The 20,690-nt window shown below is 35.7% G+C and overlaps 1 protein-coding gene across 2 annotated transcripts; it reads left to right on the forward strand.

Annotated features, from left to right (window-relative positions):
* Window positions 1-17,106: 17,106 nt before the first annotated feature.
* LOC135101965 (piggyBac transposable element-derived protein 3-like) lies at window positions 17,107-19,953 on the forward strand. 2 transcript variants are annotated; one of them, XM_064006439.1, is made up of 3 exons: window positions 17,107-17,262; window positions 17,606-17,767; window positions 17,997-19,953. In XM_064006439.1, the coding sequence occupies exons 1-3, from the start codon at window positions 17,247-17,249 to the stop codon at window positions 19,670-19,672; spliced, it is 1,854 nt and encodes a 617-aa protein (XP_063862509.1). In that variant the 5' UTR covers window positions 17,107-17,246; the 3' UTR covers window positions 19,673-19,953. The 2 variants fall into 2 exon arrangements, 1 of the variants encoding a protein (XP_063862509.1); XR_010269477.1 differs by lacking the exon at window positions 17,606-17,767 and having other exon boundaries at window positions 19,395-19,532.
* The last annotated feature ends 737 nt before the right edge of the window (window positions 19,954-20,690 follow it).

Raw genomic sequence — 20,690 nt, forward strand, 5'->3', positions numbered from 1 at the left:
CCAGACTTGATAGAATTAGAAATGAAGAAACCAAAGAGAGATTAGGGATAACATCTATACTGAAGATAATTGAAAAGAACAAATTGAGATGGTATGGACATGTCCGAAGAATGGAAGATACAAGATACGCAAGGAAGTTTCTGGAATGGGCTCCTCTAGGCAGGAGGCCGGTGGGACGACCTAGGAAGCCATGGATGCAGGGAGTTGAAGAAGCTACTGAACGAAGAGGAAGAAATCTACAAGAAATAACCAGAGATGAGGATTTCATGGATAGAGACCTTTGGAGAAGATTCGTAGAGGCCGGACACTGACAGGCATTGCCTACCTTGCGTCTGGTGAGAAAGGTGAGTGAGTTTGTTTTGAGTGCATTTTACATTGTTAGATACCAAAACGCAAAAGTATATACAAAGCACGTTATGGGGGAAACGAAAAAAAAATATTTCGAGAAACGTGTATCATGATTTATATATATATATATATATATATATATATATATATATATATATATATATATATATATATATATATATATATATATATATATATATATATATATATATATATATATACATATATATATGTATATATTTATATATACATATATATATATATATATACATATATATATTTATATATACATATATATATGTATATATTTATATATATATATATATATATATATATATATATATATATATATATATATATATATATATATATATATATATATATATATATATATATATATATATATATATATATATATATATATATATATATATATATATATATATATATATATTTTATTTTTTATTTTTTTTCTTTTCTAGGTATCAAAACTCTAAAACGCATGAATAACACACCATCTGAAGAAATAGAACTTTAGTAAAAGACGTTTATTTTTTATATGTATGTATATATATATATATATATATATATATATATATATATATATATATATATATATATATATATATATATATATATATATATATATATATATATATATATATATATATATATATATATATATATATATATATATATATATATATATATATATATATATATAGTAACAAAACATTACCAAAAACGTTTCTTTGGAGTGTTTAGACCTTCTTACGTACCAAAATACTAAAACGCATGCAAAATATTCTAATTGAGAAACAGAATAACATTTCCAAAAATGTGTACTTTGAGTATTTTTAACTTCTTAGGAACACAAACGTCCAAATGCATGAAAAATACCCTCTATGATGAAACAAAACGATATTATCAGAAACGTGCTTTATGAGTGCTTCTTTTTAGATTCTTAGATACCAAAATAATAAAACGCGTGAATATCATTTAACATAGACAAACAGAACATTACGAAAAACGTGCATTTTGAGAGTATTTCACATTGTCAATAATCAAAACTCCAAAATGCATCAAAAGCTCTCTATATGAGGTAATGAAAACCAGAAACGTGTCTTTTGAGTGTTTTTGAAAATATTAGGCACGAAAACGTTACAAAGCATGGAAGGCACCCTATATGGGAATAGAAATCAAGAATAACAAAAACGTAGCTTATATGTTTTTAAGCTTCTTCCATACAAAAATACTCAAACGCATGCAAAACACCCTTTATGGTCAAACGGAATAACATTACCGAAATCGTGAATTGAGTTTTTTTCTTTTTTTTTTTTTACTACTTACATAGAAAAACACCTATATTGGGAAACGAAATGATATTAGCAGAAACGTGTATAATGAATATTTCTGAGCTTAGGTACCAAAACACTAAAACGTGTGAAAAAAAAAAAAAAAACTATAGGGAGATACGGAACATTACCAAAATCGTGCGTTTTGGGTGTTTTTCACTTTATTAATTAACAAAACGCCAAAATGCATACAAAGCAACTGATCTGAAGAAGCACAAAAAAAAAAAAGTTTCCAAAAACGTGTATTGTAAGTGTGTTTGAGGTCGTTAGGTACTAAAACGTCAAAATGCATGCAAACCACTCTATATGGGTACACGAAAAGACATTATGAGAGACGTGCATAATGAGTTTTTCTGAGCTTCTTAGGTAGCCAAACAGAAAAACGCTTGAATATGAATATGAAGAGCAATCTACATATAGATTGCACAAAAATGCGAAAATACATAAAAAAAACACCATATATTCTAATGCAAAAGAACATTACGAAAATTAAAATTTGAATGTTATGTGTTTATGGACTTCCTACGTAGCAAAATGCTAAAAAGCGTGTAAAACAAAGCTCACATATAATAGGTGTTTTTGAACTTAATATTTAAACATACATAACAAAACAATAAAATGCGTGTAAACCACTCCATATGGAGTGGTTTGGGTACTTAATAAACTTGAAAACACCCTAAACACAAGTTTTTTGTTAATATTATTCTGTTCCTCCAGAAGTGGTGTTTTACATGTATTTTAGAGTTTTGGTACGTAAGAGGCTCAAAAACACTTAAAATATATGATTTGTTAGTAATGTTTAGTTTTCCCAAATGAGATGTTTTCCATGTTTTTAGGTTTTTGGTGCCTTGTATGCTCAAAACAAGAAAATGATAGGTTTCTGATAATGTTGTTTCATTACCCGATATAGGATGCTTTCCATGCATTTTGTAGGTTTGGTATCTAACAAGACGAAAAAAAAACTCTTAAAATACCCTCTTTTGATGAAGTTGTTCTGTTTTATCCATTTTATTTATTTATTTATTTTATTTATTAATTTTTTTATTTATTTATTTATTTTTTTTTTTTTGCGTGCGTTTTAGTGATTTTTTTTTGCATGCGTTGTAGTGTTTTGGTACGTAACTAGTTTGAAAACACTAAAAAGACACTTTTTTGGTGATGTTTTCTTTTCTAATTTCGTGTGCTTCGTGTGCACTTTGACGTTTTGGTACCTATTATTCATAATACAGGTTATTGGTATTGTAGTTCAGTTTCTTCATATAGATATGTTTTTATGCATTTTGTCGTTTTGGTGCCTAACACGGTAAATAAGACTCATAATGCACATTTTTGTTAATTACATTCTGTTACTAAACATAAAGTAATATTAACATGTTTTAGCGTTTCAGCACCAGTGAACCTTAAAAACACTTGTCAAATACCTTTCTAATACTATCATTGTATCCACATATTAGCATATTTCCATGTGTTTTGGCGTTTTGATAAACTCAAACAGACTCAAAACATCCGTTTTTTGTAATGTTCTTTTTCACCAGGAAGTGTATTTTTGCTTCCATTTTAGAGTTTTGGTATGTTACAAGCTTAATAACCGTCAAAATACACGATTTTGGTAATATTCTTTAATTTTTATATAACGGGTGTTTTCCATGCTTTTTAGTGTTTTCGTGGCTGATATGCTTAAAAACACTCAAATGACACGTTTCTGGTCCTGTCATCTCATTATTGTATATAGAGTGTTTTGCTTGCATTTTGGGGTTTTGTTACCTAACAAGCTCAAAAATCACTAAAAATACATTTAAAATGAAGTTGTTCGATTTCTCCATAAATGAGACTTATGTTTTGAATGCATTTTAACGTTTCGGCACGTAAACAGTTGAAAACCATCAAAACCCACGTTTTTCGGTAATGTTATTTAATTTTCAAATATAGTGTGCTTTGCATGCATTCTGACGTTTTAGTACCTAGCAAACTCAAAAACATTTATAATACATATTTTTACTAGGCGGAAGACATATGACGCTCATTAAAGATGTGGAGAAGCTGCACCAGAAATTGTCGAGTAGCTCTCCCACCCCAGAGGGTCATCAGTTTTGCAAAATATGTTTCAGAACAGTTCCCAAGTCTGTCAGTTTGAGCGATTTTTCCAGGTGATGCTGAAAAAGTAAAATTCAAGAATTTTGCCTACACCCATCAGCCTGCCTACTTAGCATTTTTGTATTTTGAAACTATGATAAAACCTAAGGAGAATAGGAGTGTGATAGTTGAACATGAGCCGATTGGATACTCGTATCTCATCATCAATAGGCATGGAGATGCCGTGGAAAAGAGAAGTTATTTCGGCGAAGATCCCGTGAATAATTTCATTGATAGTCTATCCGAAGCTTGCCGAATCATCAAGGAAAGTGTAGTTAGCTATCCAATTAGCATGTTTGCAGAGGATGAAGTCCACTTCTAACGTCAGCGCCACTGCGAACTCTGCCGTCAACCCTTTAAAGTGAAAACCCCACCTCATAAACATCACGACCACTCATTACCACAAAATACTCGTAATGACAAGGGGGCATTGTGCGCACGATGCAACCTCCATTGTCGTGACATGAGGAAATATCTCATTTCTCTGGCGCATAATATGAGCTTTGACGTCTCCTTAATTATAAAAGACCTTCAGTTGCCAGAGTCACACGTGGACATCCTTGCCAAGTCAGAATCGCATTTATTGAAAGTAAGGATTAAGGAATTGCGGTTTCAGGACATGCTTTCCATTATGAATGCCGGCCTCAGTCATCTCGCTCAGAGTCACATGCAGGCGGGCTATGACACGCGTTACGCCCAGGAGATGCTGAATTACCTCCCCGAGGATGTAAGACGTGTAATTTGGACTCAAAAACAGTTTCTTTGTTATGAGTACATCACCGACTTTGCCCGCTTAGAAGATCAGCAATTGCCACCCCGCGAAGCATTTTATGACACGCTCAAGGAGAAGGCTCTGTCACCTGGAGAATATGAACACGCTGAAAGCGTGTGGAGTATGGCATCCTGTCACACTGTAGGTGATTACATAAAACTGTATTGTGAGATTGATGTGGGGTTATTAGCCGACACATATCTCAAATATAGATCATACCTGCATGAATTTTATGGACTGGACGTGGCACATTATGTGTCACTGTCTTCTTATGCTTATGACGCTTTTTTTAAAGTCGACAGGCGTTCAATTTCATCCGCCTTACGATCCTAACATGTATCACCTGATCAAAAGAAATGTACGAGGAGGCTTTGTAAGTTGTGTCAGACCACATCTGCAGTCAAACCACGAAACCAACGGTGGGGTCCACCGTTGTATGTATTCTATCTGGACTATATTTCATTATATGCAACCGTTATGTGTTCCCCCCTGCCTATGGGCAACATCAAAAAACTTTCTCAGTAAGAGATGCATGATTTTTTTTGAAGATGGCATCCAGAATCACGCGACAGATGGTGACATCGGTTACTGGCTGCATTTGGACGCCTGCGATGTTTCCCCCGACGTGGCCCGGGTCATGGACGAGCTCTCTCTGTGCCTCGCACACATGACTATTACAGAAGATGACATCTTGCCATACAGTAAAAGACTGTTAGAAGCTGAGGGTCGTAAGCTGGAGAGGAAAAATCGTAAACTCGTGGCAAATCATAAGGGGCTGAAAGATCATCTCATCAGTCTGGAATTGCTGCAACTTTTACTCTCACTTGGACTGCAAAATATAATGCGTCCATGCTATATATAGCTTTAGACAGGCTCCATACCTGAAACCTTTCATAGAAAGAAACGTTACTCAGCATAAAAATGAGACGTGCACCATTAAAAATCGCATTTGCAAACTGATGTCAAACGCAGTTTATGGCAGATCCATGTTATCTGAAGTGAAGTATGGCCTCTAACAGAAATTAGTGACAAAAAGAAAGTCTCTCCTGAAGTATGCAAGAAATCCATCCTTTAAAAGGGTACACCAATTAGGCGAGGACCGAGTCATATGCGTCAACAGTAAGAATACGATTAAAATCAGTCAGCCAAATTACTTGGGATACTATATTTTACAAGTGGCAAAGAAGTACATGTACAACTTTTGGTATCGTGTCATCAAAGCTAATTATGGGGAGAGAGCTAAATTAGCTTGTGAAGATACTGACAGTTTCATATTCAGTCTACACATACCTACAAACTTAAATGATGAACCGATACATGGACCCATGGCAAATTTTCTCGACACCAGTAACTTTGCTTCAGATCACATGTGTTTTAATGGGGAGCGGAAGGGTCAACTAGGCTTGCTGAAATCTAAAACCGGATCCACGCTCATCAAAGAGGCAATCATATTAAAACCAAAGATGTATTCGCTGCTGTTGGAAGATGACAAGCAAGTATCTCGAGGTAAAGGCATTCCAACTCACCATCAGCAAAATATATTGCATCAGCAGTATAGGGAAACACTTAATAATATCACATGTGGGATGGTGGATTGCTATAATATCAGGAATGTGAAAGGGTAAATTTGTACCACTTACATGCGAAAGCGTACATTGTCACATTTTGACGACAAACACTTTCACGTAATACCAGCCCGACAATGATCAGCGGGAAAGAGATGTGGAGAATGATATGGATGAGGAGGTGGCAGAGGATGTGGAGTAGGAGGAGGAGGAGGAGGAGGAGGAGGAGGAGGAGGAGGAGGAGGAGGAGGAGGAAGAGGAGGAGGAGGGGGAGGGGGAGGATGGGATAATGAGTGGACTGTGGCGTGATCGGGAGAGACTTTCCACGACATTATTCACATCATAATTAAGGAGTGGAGAGAGACCGCGTTGGCTGGCAGCCAACAAATGTAAGAACATTTGTATTGACCACGTGGTTAAGAAGGGGGATAAGGGGGATTGTTCATGTAATGTAAGAACATTTGTACTGTCCACGTGGGATAAGGAGAAGGAAGAGGAAGAGGAGGAGGAGGAGGAGAAGGAGGTAATGTAAGAACATTTGTACTTAGGTTAAGGAGAGGGAAGAGGAGGTTGAGGAAGAAGCGTGAGTCGGGAGAGATCCACGCCATAATTAGAGGGCAGGGATGAGGATGCAGCTGGGGAGGCTAGTTATGCTGTTACGTACATGACCATGTAAATAAAGGTTAAGCAATAAATACTGTAAACATATCGAAACGTCTTTTAGTGACTCTCTGAACTTAACATGGACAAGACATTTACCAAAGAGATGCTGATTCTCTTCAGATATCCTACACGTATAATTATCGCAGGTTATACAAATTCCGGCAAAACACACCTCTGCAATAAAATTATAGAGAAATATCAGCATGGATTTAACAGAATTATTATTTGTGGCGTCTCATTGCATTCGCTGCAGCAGAATTCTCCTTTGCAAGATAAAGTCAAAGTGCATGAGAAAATTATTGATCCCGTGATGGATGATGGCAATTCACATGCCGATCTGCAAACGCACACGCTTTTGATATTAGATGACAATTTCCTCATGGCTGGCAATTCTCAAACGATAGCAGAGGCCTTTACCAAAGGGAGACATAAAAATTTGTCAGTTATAATGATAGCGCAGAATGTCTTTTTCCCCGGAAAGTTTGCTAGAACGATAACTTTAAATGCCTCGCATAACATTCTTATGAAAAACAGAGATATATATATCAAATCGAATGTCTGGGCAGGCAACTTTATGGAAAGGAGCACGCCAAACACTTTATGGAAATTTATAAAAATGTCGTGCTTAGACGAGATCACGGTTATTTGTGGTGCGATTCATCCCCGAACGTACCCAAAGAAATTCAACTGCGCACAAATATTGTGGATGAGCCGCCCTGTGAGAAAGTTTATCTGCTATGAACGCAGTTTTGGACGAAATTTACCGGGATATGACGAATCCTTCGGCTTTAGGAGGTGTGCAAGCACTCTACATAGAGGGGAAGAAAAGCGATAAGAATCTAACACTCCGCAATGTGAGGGCATTTTGCAGGGTGTCCGCACTTATACGCCTCACAAGCCGACACTGAAACGTTTTCCGCAATGAAAAATTCTCGCTCCTAAACCGTCCTTCATTTTAACTTGTGATTTGGCAGATTTTACAAAGCTGCACAGACACAGTGGCAGCATTCGATACATCATGTTTTGCCTGGACGTTTCGAGCAGGTACTTGAAAGTAGCAACGCTGACAAGTAAATCTGGACGCAGTAGCCTGCAAGCGCTGAAATAAATTTTAGAGTCGGGAAGTTTTACAGGCGTGTCGCGTCTTTTTTTACCGATCAGGGATCCGAATTTTATAATCAAGCAGTGAAAAAATATCTAACTTTGAAAGGTATTACCTTGTATTCTAATTACTCGCGCGAAACAAAGGCAAGTTTGGCAGAAAGGGTCATCCGAACCATAAAGGCGAAAATAAATAAATATCTCACACATAACAATACACTGATGTATATTAACGTCTTTCCCACCCTAATAAACACATACAATCACACCCCACACCGTGGTTTAGGTGATAACCAAACACCGGCACACACAAATTAGACGTGGGAGACATTGTACACTTACAACGTGCTTCCCGAACGCAATTTAAATTCAATAAGGGTTATACTGTCAACAATATTGAGGAGGTTTTTAAGATAAGTCATGTGGATTACTCACATAAAATCCCTATTTTCTTACATAAGGGATTTGGTAGGTGAGGACGTGACTGGTGCATTCTACAAGGAAGAATTAATCAAGTCCTCTCTTCCGACACATTACCAGGTCGATATATTACGATCAAAGGTCGAGCGAGGTAAAAGAAAGTATTTCGTCCACTGGCGTGGATATCCAGATAAATTTGACATTTGGATAGATGCGGACAACTTAGTAAGATATGAATGAGGAAAAACCATTGATATAGAAGTACAAGGATTTTGTTTTCCTCCTCTCTCACGTCTCACCTAAATTGCGGAAGCAGGTATTGGAGAGTTTGAATAAGCACGAAGTCAATTGCATCTTGGAAATATTCGCCAACTTTTTAAAGAAACACCTGACGGACGATGATTCCATCATTAACCGCCTGAAAAAATTCAAGAGTGATATTCGCACTGTAGCCTTGAAGAAGACGCTCGTGTACAAGAAAAAAAGCCATTCTTATCTCCAAACGAGGTGGCAGCATATTGGCTGCGTTACTCCCGATAGCCGTGTCGGCAATAACAAGTTTACTACAGAAATGAAGGAATATTATTTAGTTCCCATCTCAGTTGCCGAGAGGTGTAAATTTAAACTGGCCGACGTTGCAACTCCGCACCGATTCACGACAAAACAAGTCAAGAAAAAAAATAAACTTCACTTCTGCCGCCGGCCACCGCTACCACTGTCGCCTCCACTGTGGCACTGCCGTCACGCGCGCCTGTCAATCCGCCCTTGGATGATTTAATTCGAGTTGCTGTTCCACCTTCCTTCCTCACTCTTTTTCTCGACCTATACCCTCCAAACCTTTGTTTAACACAGCCTGTTCTCATGCTGTATATAATTGAGAGGTGGCCCACAAAAAAGTACTTAAGCCTTCCAACACAATAATCTCATGAACTTTATATGTCTGCCCGGAACCATGCCAAGTCTGTTCTCTAAGTAGCCAAAACATCCTTCATTAAAAGAAAGTGTCAAAATCTTTCAAGATCTAACTCCTCTCGTTACTTCTGGCATCTGTCCAAAAACATCTCCAATAACTTTGCTTCTTTTTTTTATCTCCTTTATTTCAAACAAATGGCACCATTGTTATCACATCTATTTTTAAAACTGAACTCTTCGCTCAAACCTTTGCTATCCTGCCTCTCCTCCACCCTCTGACTACTTCTTTCAACCTATTAAAATTCTTTGTAATGAAATTTTCCATGCCCTCGTTGGCCTAAAACCTCGGAAGGCTTATGAACATGATGGGGTCCCTCTTCTTCTAAGAAACCGTGTCTCTGTGCTGGCACCTTGCCTAGTGCCTCTTTCAACTCTGCCTCTCAATATCTACCTTTCCTTCTTGCTCGAAGTTTACCTACATTCAGCCTTTTCCTAAAAATGGTGGGCATTCTAATCCCTCAAAGTACCGTCCTATTGCTTTAATTTCCTACCTATCTAAAGTTTTTAAATCTACCTTCAACAGGAAGATTATTAAACATATATCACTTGACAAACTTCTATCTAATCGCCAGTTTGGGTTCCGTCAAGGCCGCTCTACTGGTGATCTGGCTTTCCTTATTGAATCTCGGTCATCCTCTTTGAGAGATTTTGGTAAAACATTTGCTGTTGCCTTATACATATTATTTTCTTTTTTTAATAGAGTCTGGCCTAAAACTTTGATTTCCAAACTACCCACCTACAGCTTCTATTCTTCTCTCTGTATCTTCATCACAAGTTTCCTTTCTGACCGTTCTATTGCTCCTGTGGTAGACGGTCACTGTTCTTCTAAATCTATTAACAGAGGTGTTCCTAAGTGTACTGCCCTGTCACCCACTGTCATCCCATTACTCATTAACGATCTTCTAAACCAAACATATTATCCTATCCAATCCAACGCTGATGATACCACCCTGCATTTTTCCACTTCTTTCTATAGACGTTCAACCCTTCCGGAAGTAAACAGTTCACGCAAGGATGCCTAACTTTCGATCTCTCTAAAATTTCTGATTAATTGTTTGCATTAATTGTTTAATGCCTTAAAAACTCAATTCCTCCACCAATCAACTCAACACAACCTTCCAGACAACTATCCTCTTTTGTATAAAGACAATCAATTGTTCATCTCTTCTACACTGAACATGTTTTTTTTTTTTTATAACCTAAACTAGAAACTTCAAAACTCATCTCCAGCTAAAAACGCTTCTTTGAAGTTAGGTGTTCTGAGACTTCTACGACAATTTTTCTCATCCCCCCAGCTGCTAAGCTGGGGGGGATGAGTCCTTATCCGTCCATGCATCAAAAATGCTTCACATGTTAGGGGGATTCCACTCATACGGCTATTTTAGACAGAGTAGAATCAAAAGATTTTCGTATCATCAACTCTCATCTAACTGACTGGCATCAGCTTCTTTCTCACCGACGCAATGTTAAATCTTTAGCTACCCTCTACCGCTATTTTCATGATAACTGCTCTTCTGATTTTGCTAACTACATGCCTCCCCTCCGCCTGCGGCCTCTCTGCACAAGACTTTCTTCTTTCTCTCACCACTATTCTGTCCACCTCTCTAATGCAAGAGTTAACCAGTATTCTCAATCATTAATTCCTTTCTCTGGTAAAGTTTGGAACTCCATGCCTGATTATGTGTTTCCACATTCCTATAAATTGAATTCCTTCAAGACACTTATCATTTAAGAGACATGCATTTTTGAGTGCCGCTTCGGAACCTGTTCAGGGATCATTGTCTCAGCGGGTTATTTATTTATTATTTTTATTTATTTTGTATATATTTTTTTTTGTTGGTGGGGGATTTCTGTTGCCCTTGGCCTGTGTCCCTACATAAAAACGTGTTTTTAAGTTTCTTAGCTACCAAAACGCAAAAAAAAAAAAAAAAACGTAGCCTATATAAAGAAACGAAAAGACATCCATCATAAACTTGTAATATGAGTGTTTTTGATGTCCTAAGGTATCAGAAAGCTAAAACACGTTAATAGTACATTATACTGAGAAACAGACCAACATTACCAAAAACGTTTACTATGACTCTTATTCACCATTTAAATACCAAAACGCTAAAATGCATATAAAGAGACCTATGTGAAAGAACAAAACTACATTATCAAAGTGCTTGCAAAGCACACTATATTGGAAATGAAAACAACTTTACCAAAAACGAGGTTTTTGAGGTATCAAAACGCTAAAACGCAAGCACAACACTCTTTATGGAAAAACGGAAACACTTTATAAAAAAGTGTTTTTTTGAGTGTTTTTGAGCTTTTTACGTACCCAAACACACTTTCTGAAGAAACAAAACGACATTACCTAAAACATGTGTTTTGAGTTATTTTTATTTTATTTTATTAGGTAACGACACGTCAAAATAAATGCAAAGTAGACAGTATAAGGAAACTAAACGTTATTACCACAAAATGTCTCCGATGTGTGTTTTTAAGGTTCTTAGTTGCTGAAACACTAAAACACATGAATATTACTCTGTATTTTAGAAACAATATCTTTATCAAAAATGTGTATTATGAGTGTGATTCACCATGTTAAATACCAAAATGCCAAAATGCATACAAGTAACCCTTTTTGAAGAAACAGTGAAATATTTCCAAAAACGTGTGCTTTAAGTATTTTTCAGTTTCTCAGGTACCAAAATGCGGAAACACATGCAAAGTAGCCAATGTATGGAAATTAAATTATATAATCACAAAAGTGTGTTATCAGTGTTTTTGATGTTCTTATGTATCAGAACGCAAAACACGTGAATAGTGCTCTATATTGGGAGAGAGATTAATATTACCAAAAAAACGTGTATTATGAGTCTTATTCACCATGTTAGATACCAAAACGCCAAAATGCATAAAAAAGAAATCTATATGAAGAACCTGAACTACTTTTTCAATTTGTTAGGTACTAAAACGGCAAAATGAATGCAAGCCACTCTTTATTTGAAAATAAAATAACATTACCGAAAAACGTGGGTTTTGATGGTTTTCAACTGTTTACGTGCCGAAACGCTAAAACGCATTCAAAGAATAAGGCTCATTTATGGAGAAATCGAACAACTTCATTTTAAATGTATTTTTAGTGATTTTTGAGCTTGTTAGGTAACAAAACCCCAAAATGCAAGCAAAACACTCTCTATACAATAATGAGATGGCAGGTCCAGAAACGTGTTATTTGCGTGTTTTTGAGCATATCAGCCACGAAAACACTAAAAAGCATGGAAAACACGCGATATAAGAAAATTAAAGAATATTACCAAAATCGTGTATTTTTACAATTATTAAGCTTGTAACATACCAAAACTCTAAAATGGAAGCAAAAATACACTTCCTGGTGAAAAAGAACATACAAAAAACGGATGTTTTGAGTCTGTTTGAGTTTATCAAAACGACAAAACACATATAAATATGCTAATATGTGGATACAATGATAGTATTACAAACGCATTTGACAAGTGTTTTTAAGGTTCACTGGTGCTGAAACGCTAAAACATGTTAATATTACTTTATGTTTAGTAACAGAATGTAATTAACAAAAATATGCATTATGAGTCTTATTTACCGTGTTTGGCACCAAAACGACAAAAATGCATAAAAAGAAACCTATATCAAGAAACAGAACTACCAATACCAATAATCTGTATTATGAATGTTAGGTACCAAAACGCTAAAGTGCATACAAAGCACACAAAGTTAGAAAAGAAAACATCACCAGAAAAGTGTCTTTTTAGTGTTTTCAAACTAGCTACGTACCAAAACACTAAAATGCACGCAAAACAAAAAGATAAAAAAATAAAATAAATAAATAATAAATAAATAAATAAATAAATAAATAAAATGGATCAAACAGAACAACTTCATCAAAACAGTGTATTTTAAGTGTTTTTTTCTCGTCTTGTTAGATACCAAACCTACAAAATGCATGGAAAGCATCCTATATCGGGTAATGAAACAACATTACCAGAAACCTGTCATTTTCTTGTTTTGAGCATACAAGGCACCAAAAACCTAAAAGCATGGAAAACATCTCATTTGGGAAAACTAAACATTACTAACAAATCATATATTTTAAATATTTTTGAGCCTCTTACGTACCAAAACTCTAAAATACATGTAAAACACCATTTCTGGAGGAGCAGAAAAATATTACCAAAAAACTTGTGTTTAGGGTGTTTTCGAGTTTATTACCAAAACTAAAATCAAAATCGTACCAAAACCGCAAATCAAATGGAAATTAGCTGATATGGGAAAATAAAACAATATTTTTAAGGTTCTTAGGTGCTGAAATGCTAAAACTTATGAATATTTTCATATTGAGAAACATAACCATTTCCAAAAATGTATATTTTACATGTTTTTCAGTTTATTAGGTACAAAATCGCAAATTAGCCAATATAAAGAAAAGAAAGAAATTGTATAATCAGAAACATTTGTTATGATTGTTTTTGATGTTCTTAGGTATCAGAACGCTAAAGCACATGAATAACTCTATACTGACGAACAAAACAACAATAATTACTATTTTAGGTACCAAAAAGCTAAAATGCATAAAAAAAATATATATATATAAAAAAAAAAAACTCTATGAAGAAACAGAACTACATTACTAAAATACCTGTATAATGAATGATTATTTTTTTTTATTTGTTAGGTGCCAAAACGGCAAAGTGCATTCAAAGCACACTATATTGAAAAATAACACATTACCAAAAAGTTATTTTTGAGTGTTTTCATCTTCCTACGTACCAAAAACGCTAAAACGCATGCTAAACGTCCTTTTAGGAGAAACTGAACAACTTCACCAAAAAAGTGTATTTTTAGTTTATTTGCGCCTGTTAATTACCAAAATGACGAAATGCATGGAAAGCACCCAATATGGGGATATGAAATTACATTATCAGAAACGTGTCATTTGCGTTTTTTTTTTAAAGCATATTAGGCATAAAAACGCTAAAAACAAAGGAAAAAAAAAACCCTGTATTGGAAAACTAAAATAATGTTATCAAAATTGTGTCTTTTACTTTTTTTAAGCTTTTTATGTACCAAAACTCTAAAATATATGGAACATTACCCAAAACGTGTCTTCGATGTTTTTCAGTTTCTTAGGTACTAAAACGGCAAAACACATACAAATTAGAAAATATAACGAAACTAAACCACAAACCTTATGAGTCTTTTTAAGATTCTTAGGTGCAGACACGCTAAAACATATGAATATTAATCTATGTTAGGTAACAGAATATCATTAACAAAAAACGTGTATTATGAGTATGATTCACCATATTAGTTACCAAAATGCAAATTACATACAAAGAACACATTCTGGAATAAGAGAATATTTCCAAAAATTTGTGTTTTAAGTGTTTTTTTTTTCAGTTTGTTTGGTGCCAAAACGACAAAATACGTGGAAATTAGCCAATACAGGAAAACGAAACGATATAATCACAAAAGTGTGTTATGAGTGTTTTTGAAGTTCCTAAGTATGAAAACGCTAAAACACGTGAATAGTACTCTAAATTGAGAAACAGAACACCATTACCAAAAAAAGGGTATTATGAGACTTTCACAATGTTAAGTACCAAAACGCCAAAATGCATACAAAGAAACCTGTATTTTTATTTTTTTATTTAATTAATTAATAAATTTTTTTTATGTAGGAGAAACACTGGCCGAGGGCAACAAAAATCCAATAAAAAAAAAAAAGCCCACTGAGATGACAGTCACAAAAAAAGGGTCTAGAGCAGTAGTCAAAAACTGAAGGATAAGTGTCCTCAACCTCACCCTTGAAGGAATTCGTCATAGGAAGATGGAAATGTAGAAGCAGGCAGGGAGTTCCAGAATTTACCAGAGAAAGGGATGAATGACTGAGATTGCTGGTTAACTCTTGCATTAGAGAGATGGACAGAATTGGGGTGGGAGAAAGAAGAAAGTCTTGTGCAGTGAGGCCGCGGGAGGAGAGGAGGCACGCAGTTAGCAAGATCAGAAGAGCAGTTAGCATGAAAATACCGGTAGAAGATAGTTAGAGATGCAACATTGCAGCGATGAGAGAGAGGCTGAAGACAATCAGCTAGAGAAGAGGAGGTAATGAGACGAAAAGCTTTCGATTCCACCCTGTCTAGAAGAGCAGTATGAGTGGAACCCTCCCAGACATGTGAAGCATACTTCACACATGGATGGATAAGGCCCTTGTACAGAGTTAACAGCAGGGTGGGGGTGTTAGAAAAACTGGCGAAGACGTCTCAGAACACCTAACTTTATAGAAGCTGTTTTAGCTATAGATGAGGTGTGAGGTTTCCACTTCAGATTATAAGTAAAGGACAGACCGAGGATGCTCAGTGTAGAAAAGGGGAACAGTTGAGTGTCATTGAGGAAGAGGGGATAGTTGTCTAGAAGGTTGTGTCAAGTTCATAAATGTAGGAACTGGGTTTTTTGAGGCACAGAACAATACCAAATTTGCTCTGCCCCAATCAGAGATTTTAGAAAGATCAAACGTCAGGCGTTCTGTGGCTTCCCTGCATGAAATGTTTACTTCTGAAGTCTATGAAAAGAGGTGGAAAAGTGCAGGGTGTTATCATCAGCGTAGAAGTGAATAGGACAAGAAGTTTGGTCAAGAAGGTCAGTGATGAATAATAAGAAGAGAGTGGGTGACAGGAAAGTATCCTGAAGAACACCACTCTTAATAGATTTAGAAAAACAGCTTTGTGCCAGACTCTATCAAAAGCTTTTGATATATCTAAGGCAACAGCAAAAGTTTCTTCCTGTTGAGGATAGATTTAAAATCTTTAGATAGGCATGACGGTAGTCTGAGGGATTAGAACGGTCACCCTTTTTAGGAACAGGTTGAATGTAGGCAAACTTCCAGCAAGAAGGAAAGGTAGATGTTGATAGACCGAGCTGAAAAAGTTTAAATAAGCAAGGTGCAAGCACGGAGGCACAGTTTCGGAGAACAATAGGAGGGACCCCATCAGGTCCATAAGCCTTCAGAGCATTTAGGCCAGCATGGAAAGCATCATTGCGAAGAATTTTAATAGGTAGCATGAAGTAGTCAGAGGGTGGAGGAGAGGGAGGAACAAGCCTTGAATCGTCCAAGGTAGAGTTTTTAGCAAAGGTTTAAGCGAAGAGTTCAGCTTTAGAGATAGATGTGATAGCAGTTGTGCCATCTGGTTGAAATAAAGGAGGGAAAGAAGAAGAAGTAAAGTTATTGGAGATATTTTTGCCTAGGTGCCAGAAGTCACAAGGGGAGTTAGATCTTAAAAAAAAAGATTTTGACACTTTCTGTTAATGAAGGAGTTTTTGGAAAGTTGGAGAACAGACTTTGGGAAATGAAACGACATTACGAGAAACGTGTCATTTGCTTTTTATTTTATTTTATTTGTTTAGCAAATTAGACACCAAAATGCTAAAAGGTATGGAAAAAACTCTATTTAGAAAACTGAAAAACTTTACCAAATTGTGTCTTTTGAGCTTATTTTTAGCTTCTTACATAAGAAATCTTTAAAAATACATACAAAACATCTTGTCTGGAGGAACAGAACAGCATTACTAAAAACATGTGTTTTTTTTTTTTTTTATAGTTTATTAGGTACTAAAACACATGCAAATTATCTCAAACGCGTCATATGAGTGTTTTTTAACCCTAACTTGCCCAAGAGTTCTAAACAAAAGAGTCCTCTTTTGTTTAGCTTAATCCTACGGGATGTGTGCATGTTGTTTCATGCCCTGCGCCCATCAGGCTCTTTTGGTACTCTTTTGTGAAGCACGTGGTGTCATATGCTAGCACTAGGAGACGACTTCCCGCCAGTATCCAGTCCATCGTCGCTGGGGGTGGACGTGTGTTGACACTGCTCCCTTCCCCACACTTTATGCAGGATGGATGCTGTTCCAGGTAACTGATTTTGTACAAAAAAAAATACAGTAGATATCTGGATATATCAAACTTTTCACTAAAGTATCTCTGAATACGTTTTACAGATATAAAAAAGTAATATATGACATTTAGTAAAGGTGACCAAATGGTCCCAGTGGGCACTCAGGTAGTTTTTGTCTATAGTAATGGTAACAAGCACAACAATCCTGATAATGAATAAAACTATCTGTTATAGTGCATGCTGGTAATACCATGTCACATATACCAAGTGTTTTATTGATGAACAGAAAAACATGGGAAACTTATTATTGAGGAGGCTATATTTGACCGTTGCACTGATTTTATGATAACTTTCTTTCAGGACCTTCTGGATTAGTGATATCTCCAAAGCAAATGTACAAGAAGAGGCAGAAACGTTTGACCACTAAAGAGATCGAAGACACCCTCAACTGTAGTGATGCTGAAGACATAAGTGAATATGAAGGCAACGAAATGGATGACATCGATGACCCTGGAATATCAGGTAGTGGACGCATAACTTATAAAGTCTCTATTATAATTATATTATATTATATAGTTATGATTAGTCTAAAATAATGAATAATACATAAATAAAATATTGGTTAAAAGTGTCTATCATAATTTACAGTTAGAAAGGTAAATAACTATATTATAAACAAACAGTAACAATAACAACATGAAAGCCTATTGAAAGATAAAATACTAATAGAAAAATAAATATTTTCTTATAGATACTGGCAGCACTACTGACGAAGGAGATGGTGAAGAAACAGTTGTTCTAGTTGTGGATGATGCAGAAATTATTCCAGCTCCTCAGTTTCCATCTCATCCTAAAAGAAAGAAACGCAGACGCACCATTTGGAAACATGTCACTGAACAAAAAGAACCACCTTCAGTTCCTGTTTTTGATATTCCAGAGCAAACAGAGGACGAGGTGCTGTTGACACCTTTGCAATACTTCAAGAGGTTCATGTCTGATGAATTCCTCAGTGAGATTGTTGAACAGAGCAACTTGTACGCTCTACAGCAAAATCCTAACAAGCCTCTGGGTCTTACATGTGATGAGTTTGAACAATGGCTAGGATGTGCTTTCTTCATGTCAGTTAGCAAAATTCCTAATACACGTCTGCACTGGTCTACTTACACAATGACTGAGGCTGTATCATGTGTTATGAGTAGAAATAGGTGGGAAGAAATCAAATCCCATTTGCATTTTGTGGATAACAGCAACACTGACACCACTGACAAGTTATGCAAGGTGAGGATGTTGATAGACCACCTGAGACAGGAGTTTAGAAAAGTTCCTATGACTGAGCATCTAAGTGTAGACGAGCAAATTGTTCCCTTCAAGGGAGTATCAAGCTTGAAACAGTACAATCCAAAGAAACCCTCTAAATGGGGATATAAAATATTTGTCCTAGCAGATGACAAAGGTTATGTTTATGACTTCAGGCCTTATACAGGTAAAATTTGCCCTGTAAGCACCAGTGATGTGCCTGACCTTGGGCCAAGTGCTAATTCGGTTTTACACTTGGCAGAAGTGATACCTCATCACAAGAACCATAAATTATATTTTGACAATTGGTTCAACTCTCTTCCTTTAGTAGAGTACTTAGCGACTAAAGGGATTTGGTGCTGTGGCACAGTTCAGAGTAGGAGACTTCCAGATTTGTCATTCCAGTCTGATAAGCAACTAGCCTCCAAGGGTAGAGGTAGTTACGATGAATGGATGACAACGAGTGACAGTGGTGTTACTACATATGCAGTCAAATGGTATGACAACAAAGCAGTGTGCCTAAGTTCAACATTTGCTACTTCTCAACCACAACAGACTTGTGTGAGATATGACAGGAAGAGAAAGGAAGAAGTTGAAGTCCCTAGACCTAATATTGTCAAATTGTACAATGAGCACATGGGGGGTGTGGATCTTCAAGACCAACTCCTGGCGTACTATAGAATGTCTTTTCGTTCTAGGAAATACTACTTGAGGCTTGTTTTTCATCTTTTTGACATGGCAGTAGTCAATAGTTGGCTACTTTACAGGCGCTCAGCTGTCTCACTAGAAATTCCTGAGAAGAAGCAATATGCCCTCTGTGATTTCAAACTAAAACTAGCTTTCTCACTCACAGCTAGTGGAAAGGATTTGAGAAAGAAAAGAGGGAGGCCATCAACTGATGCTGTAAAGGTAAACTTTGAGAAAAAGAAGAAATGTGGCAGAGCAACTAAACCCATTCCTGAAGATGACATCCGCAAGGATGGAATAGGACACTTCCCTGCTTTCTCAGCAAACCGTACAACATGCAAACTCCCAGGGTGCAAAAGCAAAGTGCGTATGTATTGCCTAAAATGTAATGTGTACTTGTGCTGTGATCAGAAGAAAAACTGCTTCCTGGACTTTCACCAGTAGGAATAGAAAACAATGTGAGATAAAGGGAAACATTGTGTTACAAAAATGAAATCAAATGTATTTTATGTTTTTTGGAGCTCTATGTTATGTTTTGAACAGTATCAAGATATGGAATAATTTATTGTTTGTGTAGAACATAGAAAATACCTTACAGAAAAATTATTTTTTGTTTTTGCATTTAAAGTGCTCAAGTGCCCAATGGACCCAATTGGTCACCTTTTGGTTAAATGCCCACAAACATTTAAATTTAACAATTTTTGTAATAAATAATTTCTTCTGCATGTTTTTATTTTATTTATGTCCTTAAATAATTTTTCTTTTGTGTTGTTAATAATTCGGGCAAGAAAGGGTTAAGGCTCTTAGATGTTGAAACGCTAAAGCATATGAATATTAATCAAGATTGAGGAAGAGAACATCATTACTAAAAACTTGTATTTTGAATGTTATTCATCATGTTAGGTCATAAATCATCAAAATGCATACAAAAAAACATTTCTGAAAAAAAAAAAAAAAACGTATTTCCAAAAATGTGTGTTTTAAGTGTTTTTCAGTTTGTTAAGTACCAAAAACACGTGAATAGTACTCTATATTAAGAAAGAGAACAATATTTTTCACCATGTTAGGTATCAAAACGTCAAAATGCATGCAAAAAAAAAAAAAAAACTGAACTACATTATCAAAAAACTGTATAATCAATGTTTTTTTTTTTTATATTGTTAGATACCAAAACGCCAAAGTGCGTGAAAAGTACAATATATTGGAAAAGAAAACAACTTTACCAAAAACGTTTCTTTTAAGTGTTTTCGGATTTTTACAAACCAAAACTCTAAAACGCATGCTAAACACCCTTTTTGGAGAAACAGAACAACTTTACCAAAAAGTATATTTTGAGCGTTTTGAGCTAGTTAGTTATTTAAGCCCCAAATGCATGCAAAGCATCCTATATGGGATATCGTAACAATATTACCAGAAACGTGTTATTTGCCTGTTTCTAAACATATTAAGCACCTAAACGCTA

Source organism: Scylla paramamosain, chromosome 1 (assembly GCF_035594125.1).
Source record: "Scylla paramamosain isolate STU-SP2022 chromosome 1, ASM3559412v1, whole genome shotgun sequence".
NCBI classification, from domain to species: domain Eukaryota; kingdom Metazoa; phylum Arthropoda; class Malacostraca; order Decapoda; family Portunidae; genus Scylla; species Scylla paramamosain.

Bases quoted from the DNA above. Each gene is read 5' to 3' on its own strand.
- LOC135101965 (XM_064006439.1), top strand. The intron at 17,768-17,996 runs GTAGTGGACGCA...ATTTTCTTATAG, and splicing joins CGATGACCCTGGAATATCAG to ATACTGGCAGCACTACTGAC.